This window comes from Acinonyx jubatus, chromosome C2, assembly GCF_027475565.1.
Source record: "Acinonyx jubatus isolate Ajub_Pintada_27869175 chromosome C2, VMU_Ajub_asm_v1.0, whole genome shotgun sequence".
In the NCBI taxonomy this organism is placed as follows: domain Eukaryota; kingdom Metazoa; phylum Chordata; class Mammalia; order Carnivora; family Felidae; genus Acinonyx; species Acinonyx jubatus.
Genome location: NC_069384.1, coordinates 45,283,024 through 45,297,025, shown reverse-complemented (window position 1 = coordinate 45,297,025; position 14,002 = coordinate 45,283,024). Strand labels below are relative to the sequence as shown.

At 38.1% G+C, this 14,002-nt stretch overlaps 1 protein-coding gene across 4 annotated transcripts in view; it reads right to left on the bottom strand.

The window, feature by feature from the left end:
• Positions 1–14,002, bottom strand: part of CRYBG3 (crystallin beta-gamma domain containing 3) — a 128,595-nt gene that overhangs the window by 11,911 nt on the left and 102,682 nt on the right. For all 4 annotated transcript variants that reach the window (XM_027077594.2, XM_015080806.3, XM_053220714.1 and 1 more), the window contains one exon: positions 10,949–11,075. In XM_027077594.2, coding sequence (XP_026933395.2) covers positions 10,949–11,075 — 127 coding nt within the window. The remainder of the gene's footprint in view (positions 1–10,948; positions 11,076–14,002) is intronic.

The following is a 14,002-nucleotide window of genomic DNA, read 5'->3' as shown; positions in this document are numbered from 1 at the left end:
TTTTAAATTTGAGGCAGGGCACACAAGCAGGGGAGGGGCAGAGAGAGGGGGAGAGGCAGACAGAGAGAATCCCAAGGAGGCTCTGCACTATCCGCTCAGAGCCTGATGTGGGGCTCAAAGTCACAAACCATGAGATCATGACTTGAGCCAAAACTGAGATGCTTAACTGAGACACCCAGGTAGCCCTGTGTTTTTCTTTAAATGGACTTTGGGAAATATATCAGACAACATGAGTGAAGAAAATAGAAATGGAAAGTAGATGGGAAAAATACTCCAGTCCCAAGAAAGAGCCAGACCCTAAAGTGTGTGTGTGTGTGTGTGTGTGTGTGTGTGTGTGTGTGTGTGTGTGTGTTGGGGGCGGAGCAGGGCAGGGGGGGGGGGCGATGGTGGAAGGTTAGGACTGGTTAACAAGGGATGGCCAGAAAATCTATCACAGTGCTAAAACAGACATAGGGCTAACAAATGGAATGAGTAAATACAGAAGACAACATGCAAAGATGTGGCTGGGGGCACCGTGGTATAACTTATCATACAAGGAAATTTGGAGGGAAATGTAAGCTAAGAACTTCTATTTAGAACTGGGTGTTTTTAATGTTCAAACAGACAGGACAGACAGGGTAATCTTAACAGAAATGTCCACCGAAGACTGGACTTTTGGATCTGTGCTTCAGGGAAACAAATCCCATGCAGGCATGAAGAGCGTGGGAGCTCCCAGGATCTGGGTGACACCAGAGATGGGTAGGGGTGAGGAAAGGGAAAAGAGGACAGAACTGGGCAGACATGCAAAGGAGGCTGTGGAGGCGGTGGAGTAAATGTACTATGAAAGCACAGCTAAAAAGAAAACACCAAGGAAATAAAGGGGAAAGGAAAGGCAAAGGAAGAGTCATCCATAGTACCAAATACGTTTGCAATGTGGAGGAAGAGGGTGGCTGTGGCAATGCTGCTGGGGTCTGGGCAATCAGGAGGCAGCTAGAAACCTGTAAGAGAACTCTGAGCGGTGTGCAAGACATGAGGGGTGGAATCTAGGTCATAGCGACTGAGGAATGAGTGGTGAGAAATTGTAGACAGGGTGCATGGGATTGCACATTTTAGAGAATGTTGGTGAAGAGAAAGGGAAATGGGCTGGTGGCCCATAAGAATGTTTGTGGGCACAGTGGCGTAGGATAGAAAAAGCTCAACAATGTAAGACGAGAGGGATGGTTCTAAGGAAGAAGCGAGATGTCCAGTCCATTGTTTCCCATCAGTACAGAACCTCTGACTAGGAATCAGTCCATGAAGGGAAATATCACTTTGAAAAGATGAACTATACTTCCTCTGAAATACAAGGAAAGACAGAAAAAGAATGCCAAAGAAATTTCCAGGTAAATGTGTGAGTTAGTTTCTCTTTACATTATGTGGCAAAGGTTACCTGATGAGGGAAGAAGGTATGAAGTACTATCCAACAGCACTTTCTGCAGTGACAGAAATGCTGCTTATCTGTACTTATCAGCCACATGTGGTCACTGATCATTTGAAATTCGGCTTGTGTAACCAAGGGACTGAATTTGTTTTAATTAAGTAAATGTTAAATATAAATATGATGTTATAAATCTACTGTAAATAAATAAGAAACAATGACGTGGCTAGTGTATGGTAATGGAGAGTACAGATTTAGGGATTAGAGGATACTGTAAAAGAACGTCACAATCACTGTGTGCAGTGAGACAGTAAGGCAAGCCTTAAAGGGCTGTCCAGGAGCACTGATTTTCCTTCAGTAAACACCACAAACTGGGTCAGGAATAGGGCTTCATCTCTAGTCAGTGAGTGACCACAGGTAAGATTCGGCACCTCTTCTGCTATCTGCAAAATAAAAACTGGAAGCATCCCAACAGCTTATGGAAGAAATGTCCTTACAGGAGTCCAGAGCAGCAGGTAAAAATAGCAGATTCTAAATTACCCACTAAAACTGGTGGCTGAAGATGGATAATCAAAATCCACAGATAAGCCCCTGCCTTTACTGTTGGACTTTCTCCAACATCTTCACCCTTAAGCTTTTAAAAAAGCATTTAGCTTACCTCTTCATACATCTTCTGGTTGAGTTACTAACTAGTAAGGAAGGGCAGCCAGGCAAGGAGCCCAGACAGGTCTCACAGTCAATTGTTAGCAACATTCTCCCCAGTGAAGAGCCTGCTGGGGTAGAATGGCAGATGCCTCTATTAAAGGCATTTAAGGCTGACATAATGTAACTGTTTTAAACCCAAGAGGGAAAAAAATTAAAAGCTTACTAGGAGAATGCAATTTAAATGCTAAGCATTATTCTAAGAAAAATAGGACCTGTGTACATTTTTCTTCCTCTTTTGCAAAACGCAAAGACATTTTTAAAAAGATGGCCATTATCCCTCAAACTGAATCAAATTCACTCCCGAATAGCAATTCTGAATCTAGAAATTTGTCTTTGGGAAACAATGTAAAATGCGGTGCAGGGGATCACAAAAGATGGTTTTAAAATGATGATGCAGGAAGACAGAGAACAAAATTGTAAAGAATGATAGAAACAGTATTTTTTTTAATGTTTATTTCTTTTCGAGAGAGGGAGAAACAGAGTGTGAGCAGGGGAGGGGCAGAGAGAGAAGGAGACACAGAATCTGAACCAGGCTCCAGGCTCTGAGCTGTCACACAAAGCCCGACGTGGGGCTTGAACTCATGAGCTGTGAGATCATGACCTGAGCCAAAGTCAGCCGCCCAACTGACTGAGCCACCCAGGCACCGAGACAGTATGTTTTATGAGTTTACATAAATCAGTAAAAACAACCTGCTGCTGCACTAACAGCAATGGGCTATCACCAAGTGGTCCCATTGACTAGACTTCTCATTTGAGAACATCTATTATCTCTACGCTTACAGTTATCCACCCTCTAGAGGTCTGATCTATATTTAAACTTGATTTTTCTCTATTTAAGTTGTTTAAATTTAAATGGTTTTAATTTTTAAATGTACTTAAATTTACAGATGCATTTGATTTATACGTGTACTTAAAGGTTAGGAACATCAACATAAGTGCTAATGTGGAAACAACAGTGGAAGGTGGTAGATAGGTAATCATTCAGAAAAAAGAATGAAGAACTACTTTAAAATCCTATTTTTCTGATACATTTTCCAGACATGAAAACAGGAATATAAACTATTAATAGTCTTCAAAACTGCAGATGACAGAATAATCTGAAATTTCCAAGGACAACAGAAAACACCAGAATTTAACTACAATTTGAGCTCTACAAATGTCTTGGCCTCAGTCCATGTTAACTTAGAAGACAGTCAACCATTTTGGGCCAAAGGCTCTTCTTAGGGGTCAACAGTAATGGGACATTCCTGCTGAGTTAAGTCTAAGGCAAAAATCAGACAGTTTCTAAAAGGAGAACATAGTTAAGAAAGAAAAAGAATACTTGAACAAATTGTATGAAAGAACTTTTAAGAAGAAAAAAAACCCTCCACCTCATCCCATCAACTAAACCACATTTTAAGTGACAAGACTAGTAATAATTAATATATACAGCACTTTCATATGCACCAGACATTATATGTAAATATATCCATCCACAACTCCTTATCCATTGTTCAGCACACAAAAACCTTAGTCTAAGTCCCCCACCCCCCCCCCTTTTTTTTCTTAACTCAATTGGCAGCAAAATCTGACCTGAATAAGTAGAGGGCTACTTATAGTATTTCTCCAATATGTGTAGCCATAAATATATTTGCTACAGTAATAGGAATGTGTTTAATTATGGGGTGCTACTTAGAATGCTTTTGCAGTGTTTCCTTAAGTGCTATGTATGAACCATATCACTGTTTAAAATGGGAAAAATATCCCAAATCCCAAAATATATTCAGATTAGTGGATTGTGAATTTATTTACTTATTTAATCCACACAACTTCCCTTTGATGTGGGGGCTATTTTTAACCCCACTTTACAGATGAAGAATCAAGGCACAGGTCACACGCAGTAAGTGTAAGAGTTGGCATTTGAGTCTACAAAGTATGACCCCAGAGGCTGTGTTCTTAACCCCTACACTGTGGCTCTAACATATTCTAAATGCCAGTAGTTTTAATGGCGAATGTCTGGAGCACTTGACTCCCAACTTGGTCAGTTGGGCAACGTATATGATCCCTATTCTTACCTGTCTCTCTGGCTTCAAAAGTGTTGTCTGCCACCTGAATTTGAAGTTCTGAGATCCTAGTGAGAGTATTCTGCTACAGGGACTACATTTTTATAAACATATCTTCAATATAATGGATACAATTTTTAAATCTAAGAAATTTTTGACTTAGAAAAAAACTACAGACCTTTACTTTAGCAACTGTAGAGTTCTTTGAGTTTCAAATCACCATGTATATGGAAGAGGTGTTGACAATACCTCAGGGTTATATTAATTGGTTAGACTCTAAATATAACATATACTTTTCAAAATATTCAGCAATCAGCCATGAGAACAGCCATATCCATATAGCCTGACAACATCAATTCATCTCAATCTTTGCCAAATGAACAATGCCTAGCTAAAACAGGAAATACAAGTAAGATGAATTAAAGGAAAGTAACCATAATGCATACCTCTAAAACCATTCCATTCCAGAGCAATACCAAACAGTGTGTTGGCAAAAAGTTATGTAAAATGATACAAATTTAAATAAGGCTCATAAATGTCTAATATGACTCTAATCTGGAATCTTTTAAGTTTGGCATATTAAAAACAAAAATATATAAATACCTTCAACCTACCACGCTAATGGTAGTCTTCATGCTGCTTAGTGAATATTAATTATGGTCTATGAGCTCAATTAGTGAGTGCTTATGAGCTAAGGGCTGTACATGCAGTAGCTTGTTTAAACCTCACACTTTATTAGATGAGAAAGTTGAGGCTTAGGGTAGTCAGAAACATGTCCAGGGCCACTCAGCTAACAAGTAAGGGTCTGTCAGGCTCCCAGACTTCACCAGTGAACTATAATCCTCCTCAGAAAACTGCTTTCATTTGGTTTAGAGAATCAGTTTCACTCTAGATCTACCTTTCTAATTGGTTTCCCCTCTCCACTTTTTAAGAAAATTATTTGCCCCTATTTAAAAGAAGCTAAACATTAAAAAATAATATATAGATGGACTATGTACCCATCATCCAAAAGTAATAAATTTTATTATATTTGTACTGAATTTTATAAATACATTAACAGGTACAGCTGAATTTGAACCTCTTCTCTCTAAAGGTAATCACTATGCTGAAGATGTGAGTCCTTCCAGCTCGTATTTTTATAGTTTACTAATGGTTATGCATCCTTTGTTTTTATTTTTTATTTTTTTAATGTTTATTTATTTTGAGAGAGAGAAAGGGAGAGTGTGTGCACACAAGTGGGGGAGGGGCAGAGAGAGAGAGGGAGAGAGAGAATCCCAATCTTGACAGTGCAGAGCCCAATGTTGGGCTTGAACTCACGGACCTGGAGATCACAACTTGAGCAGAAACCAAGAGTCGGACATTCAACATACTGAGCCACCCAGGTACCCCTGCATCTTTTGTTTTTAAATTTCACTTACAGTATCTTACCGTAATACCCTTTAGTAATACATGGAACTCACTTTCATTTATTGTACCCACTGTCTTACATTTCCTCACATGGATGTGCTGTGGCTCCTTTTCATCCATCAATAAACTGCAACAAACATCCTTATTCCACTGCCCTGCCTACAGCACCACCTCATGTAACTGACACTGTTTCCAAAAACTGTGTATGAATAATCCCACTTCTCTGCCACCAAACCAAACCATTCAAATGTTTCTGTTTAAAGTAAGGCAATATTACCTAGTTATTACTTTATTTTGCATTTACTTGATCACTAGTGAAGTTTAATATTTTTTGCATATCCTTTAGCCATTTTTCTCTCTTCTATGAACTATTCACATCCTCCTGCTAAGTTTTGAAATACGTTTTTCTTTTTTTCTCAATTGATTTGAGAGTTCTTTTTATATTCTGTACACTAAACCTTTGCAGGTTTTATAAGGGCTGCAAATATGCCCTCCTAAGTCTGTGGCTTGTTGCGGTAGGCTGAATAATGTTCCCTCACCTCCACACTTCTCACCCCCACCCAACCCCCAAAATGTCCACATCCTAATCCCTAAAACCTGTGAATATGTTACCTGACATGGTAAACGGGACTTTGTAGATGTGACTAACAGTTAAAAAACTTGAGGCGGGGATATTAGTCTGGATTATCCACAGAGGCCTAATATAGTCACAAGGGTCCTTATCAGAGGGAGGCAGGAGGGTCAGAGATACAGGACAGAGAGAAGTTGGGGGTGATGCACTTTGAAGACAGACAATGGCCATGAGTCAAGGAATGCTGAGGAGGTTGAGAAGCTGGAAAAGGTAAGGAAACCGATTCTCCCCTTAGCATCTTCCAGAAGGAATGCGGTCTTGCCAGCACCATATTTTTTATCAGGCTAAGCCCATTTTAGACCTTCTGACCTCTAGAACTGTAATATGGTTTGTTGTTTTAAGTCACTAAGTTTGTGGTAATTTGTTATAGCAGCAATAGGAAATGAATACACTTGCCTTTTCCCTTTCTCTTACTGACATGTACATTTTGTTTTAAATCCATTCTACTCCAATACTATTAGGCTAGTTTCCATATTTTCTTGTAAGTTTTAAAGTTTGTTTTTCACATTTAGGTTGCCACAATCCATCTGGAACTTATTTCTGCGTTTGGAGTAAAGCAAGATTCTAACTCTATCTTTTTCCATGTAAAGAGCCAATTGTCCCAACACCAATCTATTTAATAGTTCATAATAGCCCCATTGTAACCTATTTCAGTCACCTTCCAATTCCATTATTTATGTAGGTCAGTTTCTATGCTATCCTATTCTCCAGTTCTGTGTTCTTCCCTTGCACCAATACCCACTGTCTTTATTACTATTGCTGTATAATGCAATATATATTTGGCAGGACAAGTGACCCTGTCTGTTGTTCTTAGTAAGAAAATTATCTTGGCTATTTTGGATCCCTATCTTTTCCAAATTTAGGATAATAAGCTTGTCATGTTTTACCATCTCACCCTAAAAAGGCACTATCCTAGAAAGTCAAAAGATTCTGTAAGCATCTTGCCTGAAGTTGTAGTAATTTGGAGAGGACCACAACTTCACAATATTGAGTCATTTCAATCTATAAAAGATTATTATCTCTTCATCTTTTATGCCCTTCGATAAAGTTTTTATTATTTTCTCCATAAATGACTTACTTGCCTTGTGGTTTGACTTATTCTTAAGTATCCTATAGTTTCATTGGCATTTACCTTGTATCCAGAAACTTCTTAAAACTTCATATTAACTCTAATAATTTGACAACTTTCTTTCTTTAAACATTTTTTGGATTTTATCTTATTCAAGTGTTTGGGGATCCAGAATCACGAATAGAAATGGTGATAGTAGATACCTTTGTCTTCTGCCTAACTTTAAGGGGAAATGCTTCAAATGTCTTACTAGGAAGTGTGATGTTTAGTCTGCAGGGTTTTGCTGGCCTTCATTTTAAAATTGTATGCAATAGTTTAAACTATTAACTAAATATGGATTCAGCTGAAAAGTTTAATAGTAACCAAACTCTCAGACACTTTATAAACTCATTGCTTCGTTTCATTCTGTGGCTGGATTTACAGTCTTCGACTATTTATGGGTGTGTTCCTTATTTAGCATGCTTGCACAGAATCAATCACTGCCTTGCCAATTCTTACTCTACCTCTTAATATCATTATGTCATCACAGTTATAATTTCATTTGAAGTTTTTCTACAGCCTCTTGTTACAATGTTTCTTTTGCTTTGCCTGTTTATAGCTGCCAGGATTGGATTATTACTTCAAAGGAGGCCAACTTCCATGCCAGGCCACCATGGAGACACTAAAGAAGTAATGAGCAGAATGCTGCTCCCATGGAAACGCAATAAAAGGTTACCTCACACACTATTGGGCCAATGCTTAAAGCATTTATATAGGTTCCCCACTCACCTTCAGCTCCTAACCAACTGTTCTGGGGACTGTTATATGGCATAACTTTATTGGAAGCTAATCTACTATGTTATTCCCTCAAACCGCATGAGTCCTAATGCTGGATATATTGTTTTGCATGCCCAATTAGAAATATACCCAAGATGCTTATTTGCAACAGAACTAAAGGCTGACAAAGATTTGAAAATACCTAACAGTTTCTTTACATATGAGTTAAGTGAGGTACAAATAAATTAAGTGATTTTCCCAATATCACCTTAGTGAAAGGAGAACTATAAAATATACTCCTAAGGTCCTTTCACTATAAAATGACTGCAAATTATCCATGGGCTTCTAGAATGTAACATATGTCTAGACAAACAGAAATCAAGCAAACTGTCATCTGCAAAACATACTCATCTTGTACGAAGAGGAAGTCTTAAAACTCCTCAACATTATTCCACTATGACACTTTAACAGTAATTCACAGCATGTCTGGGAATGCTAACTACAGGCAACACCCTCAGAATTCTGCAGTTGTAACTAATTAAAGCAAAATCAAGAATTAGTCCATATACATGTCAACTCAACTGGACAGAAACATTTTCCAGAATCCCACTGGACTATGGCTTACACAGTGACATTAACAAATCTGGAGGAAAAGGTGGGGGCAGTGGGGGTGCAGACTGAAGCAGAGAAGTAGGATAGGTAGAGGATGTCTAGCATTTTCCAGGATTTGGAGAATGTAAACACCTGGGACCCTCAGGAGTCTCTTCTGTGGGGAAGGTTAGCTGAGTAAACTAATCTCAAGATACCTACTTCATTTTACCTAGATCTTATGCTCAACAAATAACCTTCTGAGGACTATTTCAGTTTTCTATGTTCTAGAGAGGGGGAAAAAATGCTCAGGACAGAATTCTCAAGCATTCTAGCCATGAGAATCCACCTTCTACAGATTACTGTATTGACCTGGTTCATTTATCAATCTCCTAGGTCGGATCAACTCAGGGTGTCAGGGCCACCAGCGTGAAGCACGGTGGAATTCACCAAACAAATGTTACCTGTTAAAGTCTCTTCATGGTCATCTGGGGGGTCTTTGTTGGGATGCCCAACCTTACCTCACATTCCTTCCATTTCAAAACCGAACCTACTGCCTAAATATATCTTCAACAAAGACTTTTCAAAGATTTAAAAACATACTGTGTAAAAGCATTAAGACAATGAATGTGTTGTCCTTACATAAACTGGATATATTCTTTAATCAGTTCTTAGAGAGAAAAGGCTATAGCTCCCAGGTCCTTCCTAAGACGCACCTTCATCTATACTGCTTGGGTTTCACAGAACCAAAATAGTGACACACAACGGCACGGTAAAACTTAAAAACATTTCTTCTATTTTCATTCCTTATTTTAATTATTCACTTTTGACTTCATGAGTGTAAACTCTTCAAAGAAAAACAGTAATACTCATTAATTTTGATTGATTCTAAAGCTCCCTCCCTAAAAATTTAGTTGGTTTAGCTCACTGAAATAGAAGTCCTGCAAAATCCTTTCAAGATGGTACTTTCATACTTAGAACTGCATATACAAAATAAGTATCTGCTGGCTTGACCACTAAAAATTGCTAAGAAAATTCCTTTCCCAGTAAATGTGGACTACTTTTCAATGTCTTTTTCAACCGTATCAATACTTGGAGAAACTGAACAGACCACATTCTTTTTTCCCCCCTTTCTGTTTTTTGTCCAACAGACAGGAAGTATCAATCAATAGCCACTTAAGTCTTTACCAATTGGTGTCTAAGATGCAACTGAGAGAGACCGAGGACTGTTTCTATTTTTGTTCCTCAACCAAGACTCTATTCTTAGCCTGATACCAAGAATACTCTATCCAGGAAGGTCTTGAAATAAGGCTACATTGCTTAGGCTGGGATCAAAGTTTCTGAGTATGATCATCATTTCTGGAGTCAGCTCTGGTTGAAAGGTCTCAGTCATTCATACCATTATGCAGGGCTTCAAATGATCTCATCTCTGTGTAAACCTCAGCTTTGACCAAATGCTCCAAGGGAATGATCACAATCAGACATCTTGAAAATATCCCAGATCCTCATTACTTCCTCTGCCCAGACCTACAAACATGGAGCACAGAACTGATGCTGCAGAGTAGTGATCCTGTTTTGCTCACATCAAAATTCTGAGTAAATAGGACAGAAAGGAAAAACCTCCTACTCTACAGATGTGGGTCTCCAAGGTGACCCAGGTAATTCTGCACACAGCAGGCAGGAAATCCCTAGTTCCCTCAGACAAAGGTGTGAAATCAGTACCAGTGGCCATATCAGGACCCAGGCCTTAAAGTAACATTGTGTGACTTATCAAGTAGGATAATAAAATGATCAGGTTATTATTTTTATTAAGCAGCTGCAACAATTACAACTAACAGTTATAGCTAATTAATACCTAATGTTTAATGACTGTTCACCATGTGCTGGGCATTTTATAAGCATCATTTCACTCAATATCCCAGGAGACTTATAAAGTACTATTATTTTTCATAGACAAGGAAACTGCGTAACTTGACTAATGTCATCCAAAATGGTTAAAATATCAAACTGAGATTTAAGCCTAGGTCTATACATATTACTATAGGTCCTGAGTTTTGAACTCTTGCTTTAAAAAATATATATGATGCATATATATATGTATGATATATATATATTTTATATGTATCATATATATGTATATCATATATGTAAAATATAAAATATATATATATGATACATATATCAGTCTTACGTTTTGGATTTCATGAGTGAATCTCAATTTTACAGTCCATGAATAAATATTCATACTGTTATATTTACCCATGTTATCACTTCTTCCAACATCACATCATTTATGGTAATTAAACAGGACAAGAAAAAAGTCTTATAATTATGCACCCAAGCAAAGTACTTACATAGTCAATGGGCTTGAGGGATTTAACTCTAGATGTTGGGCAGCCACAGGAAGTAAGGTCAGCATAGAGGCCTTCTTCTAATACACACTGATTATTAGAAATGTCCTCTTGGTAATATAGGAGCCAGCTTAAAAACAAGCAATAAGACATTCGGACAAATTACATCAGTTGACATCTCAGGCTCATCATCATGCTGTGGGGAACCAGGGAAGGAGTAGGACATCAAAGTCATGGTGCTGACCAGCAGCAAAGACCCAGCTTCAGTTTAAAGAAACAACTACCACTATCATTTACTGACTGCTTACCATGTGCTAGACATGTGCTAGGTACTTTACCTATATTATCACACTGTGTCCTCAATTCTATGAAGTAGAAACATATCCTTATTTTTATAGGCAACAAAACTAAGTATTAGAAAGGTTAGGTAATTTGCCCAAGGTCTCCTCAACTGTTAAATGACAGCATTGCAATTTGAAACAAGACATCTGCTTTACGCTAAAGACATTAGCTTCATTTGGTACCTCCAAGTACACAACCTTGGGATCAGATTATGGTAATTATTAAGTACTTGAACAGATTAGAAAAATACTGCTTGTGTTTTTTAGGAAAAACAATTAATTTGTATCCTTATTTAATGATGAGCCTGATGTCAGGGTGGGGGAGTAAAGAAACCAGACTCCTAACATCACATGACAGTAAATAAAATCTATCACCTGTACATCTGATAGCTAATGGAGATTTTTAAAAAGAAGCCCATTAAGAATCTTTGGTAGTGAATTATCTTCAATATACCACTCATCAAAAACTTGGTTAAGACCTATGCCCTTTTGAAAAGAAGGAGCCTGAGGGAGAAATGAACTGGCTGTTACTACTTCACTTCTGGTGTGTTTGAGTTTTAACCTTATACTTTAAGACCACAAGAACTGTACTCTTGCTAGACCAGGTTAACTTAGGATAACCACAGATATGCTCTGTAACATTGTAATTAGTCTCATATCTTCTATGTAATTGGGCATTTTATCAAAGGTTTTCAACGTGTTAGGCATGGAGTTAGCCCTTCCTGCGCATCATTTATTTGGCCCTTATAAGAATCCTTTGAGGTAGGTACTGTTATTATCCCTCCTTTACAGACGAGAAAAATGATTCAGGCAGATGACCCAATTTGTTAAAGGTTATATATCTAGGAAGTGGTGGAACTGGTCTTTAATCCAGGTCTTCCAGGTACTCAAGCAACCGCCAGGGTTCCTGTACTCTTTTATAAGACTGCAGTTTAATAAACTACACACAACACAATTTTAAATTACACACACACACACCAAGAAAGAGAGAGAGGGAGATGGAGAGGGAGACGGAGAGAGAGAGAGAATATTCCTTACATAAAGCAAACACAGGACCAATTTGTTCCAGATTTCAGTGTCAGGAAAAACACTTTCCTCCAGAAAACCTTCAATACTTCCCTTTATTAGATAATGAAAATATATGCCGCTAAGTAATTTTTTATCTTAGTGGAGAAGAAACTCAGAGCCAAATACTAGTAACAAAATTATTTTAGATAATAAGAGTTGCAGATAATCTACTTAACTTATAGTGTCCTATTTTATGTGTTTTAATATCGTAAAACCCTCATATCCTTTTTTGTAAGTATAAAAATAATAACATACACAGAGAAGTTCAAACTAGTTAGAGCTATAGAAAATCTGAGAGGGAAAGACTGGTGGAGTTAGGGTTAATCAAGAAGGTTGACAGAGAGAATCAATATGGACTGGGTGGACTGATCCTTAAAGATATACTCAGTTTAATATCAAATGGAGGCTACAAACATATATACCAATAGGAGGCCAAGCAGGTAATATACATGAGTAGCATACCAGGTTAAAAAAAAAAAAAGCTGGAAATATACCCTATGGTACACTGGGACCACATGTCCCATTTACTTAACACTAGCTAATAATTGCCAAAGGTGAATGCTTCTTAAGGTTTCAAATCTTTTGATTTTTTAAAGAGAAGGTGAAAAACACCCTAAACCAAAATACTGATACATTTTTGTTTAACATACTGTGTAGGCCAAACAAATAACATTGCTGGTTAGTTAGCTTTACCTGAAACCTACAGCGTTTCCTATAGAGCAGGGATTAGCCAACTATAGCCTGTGGTTGTAAAATCTGTCCCATTGCCAGCTTTAATACAAACCACAAGCTAAGACTGCTTTTCACATGCTTCAGTTTTTTTTTAATGTTTATTTATTTTTGAGAGCGCGCACGCGCGCGCGCGCGCACACACACACACACACACACACGCAGAGGAGGGGCAGAGAGAGAGGGAGACACAGAATGCAAAACATGTTCCAGGCTCTGAGCTGTCAGCACAGAGCCTGATGTGGGGCTTGAAACCACAAACCATGAGATCATGATCTGAGCTAAAGCTGGATGCTTAACCAACTGAGCCACTCATGCTTCAGTGGTTTTAAAAAATTAAAAGAATAGCTTGTGATACGTAAATATACTGTGCAATTCAAATTTCACTGACTAGCATTTTATTGAAACACAGTCATGCCCATTTATCTATCTTCTGTGGCTGATTTAGTGCTTACAATGGCAGTGCTGAGTAGCTGGGACACAGCCTGTATGGCTCACAAAGCTAAAAATACTTACTACCTGACCCTTATAGAAAAGGTTTGCTAACTGACCCCTGGTATAAGTAAGGAAAAAAAAAAACTCAGCTGAGTAAATGTTGGAAGAGGGGAAGACAGGGAGATAGTGTAAGGATAGAATGGGAATGGATGGGAAAAATGAGACTGACTGATGGTAAGCCCTGGAAAAGGAGGCATTTAACCATACATTTGGGGGTCCAATTCTGGAGTCTCTATTCTATTCCATTGGTCTATGTGTCTGTTTTTGTGCCAATACCATGCTGTCTTCATGATCATAGCTTTGTAGTAGAGGCTAAAGTCTGGGATTGTGATGCCTCCTGCTTTGGTCTTCTTCTTCAATATTACTTTGGCTACTCAGGGTCTTTTGTGGTTCCATACAAATTTTAGGATTGCTTATTCTAGCT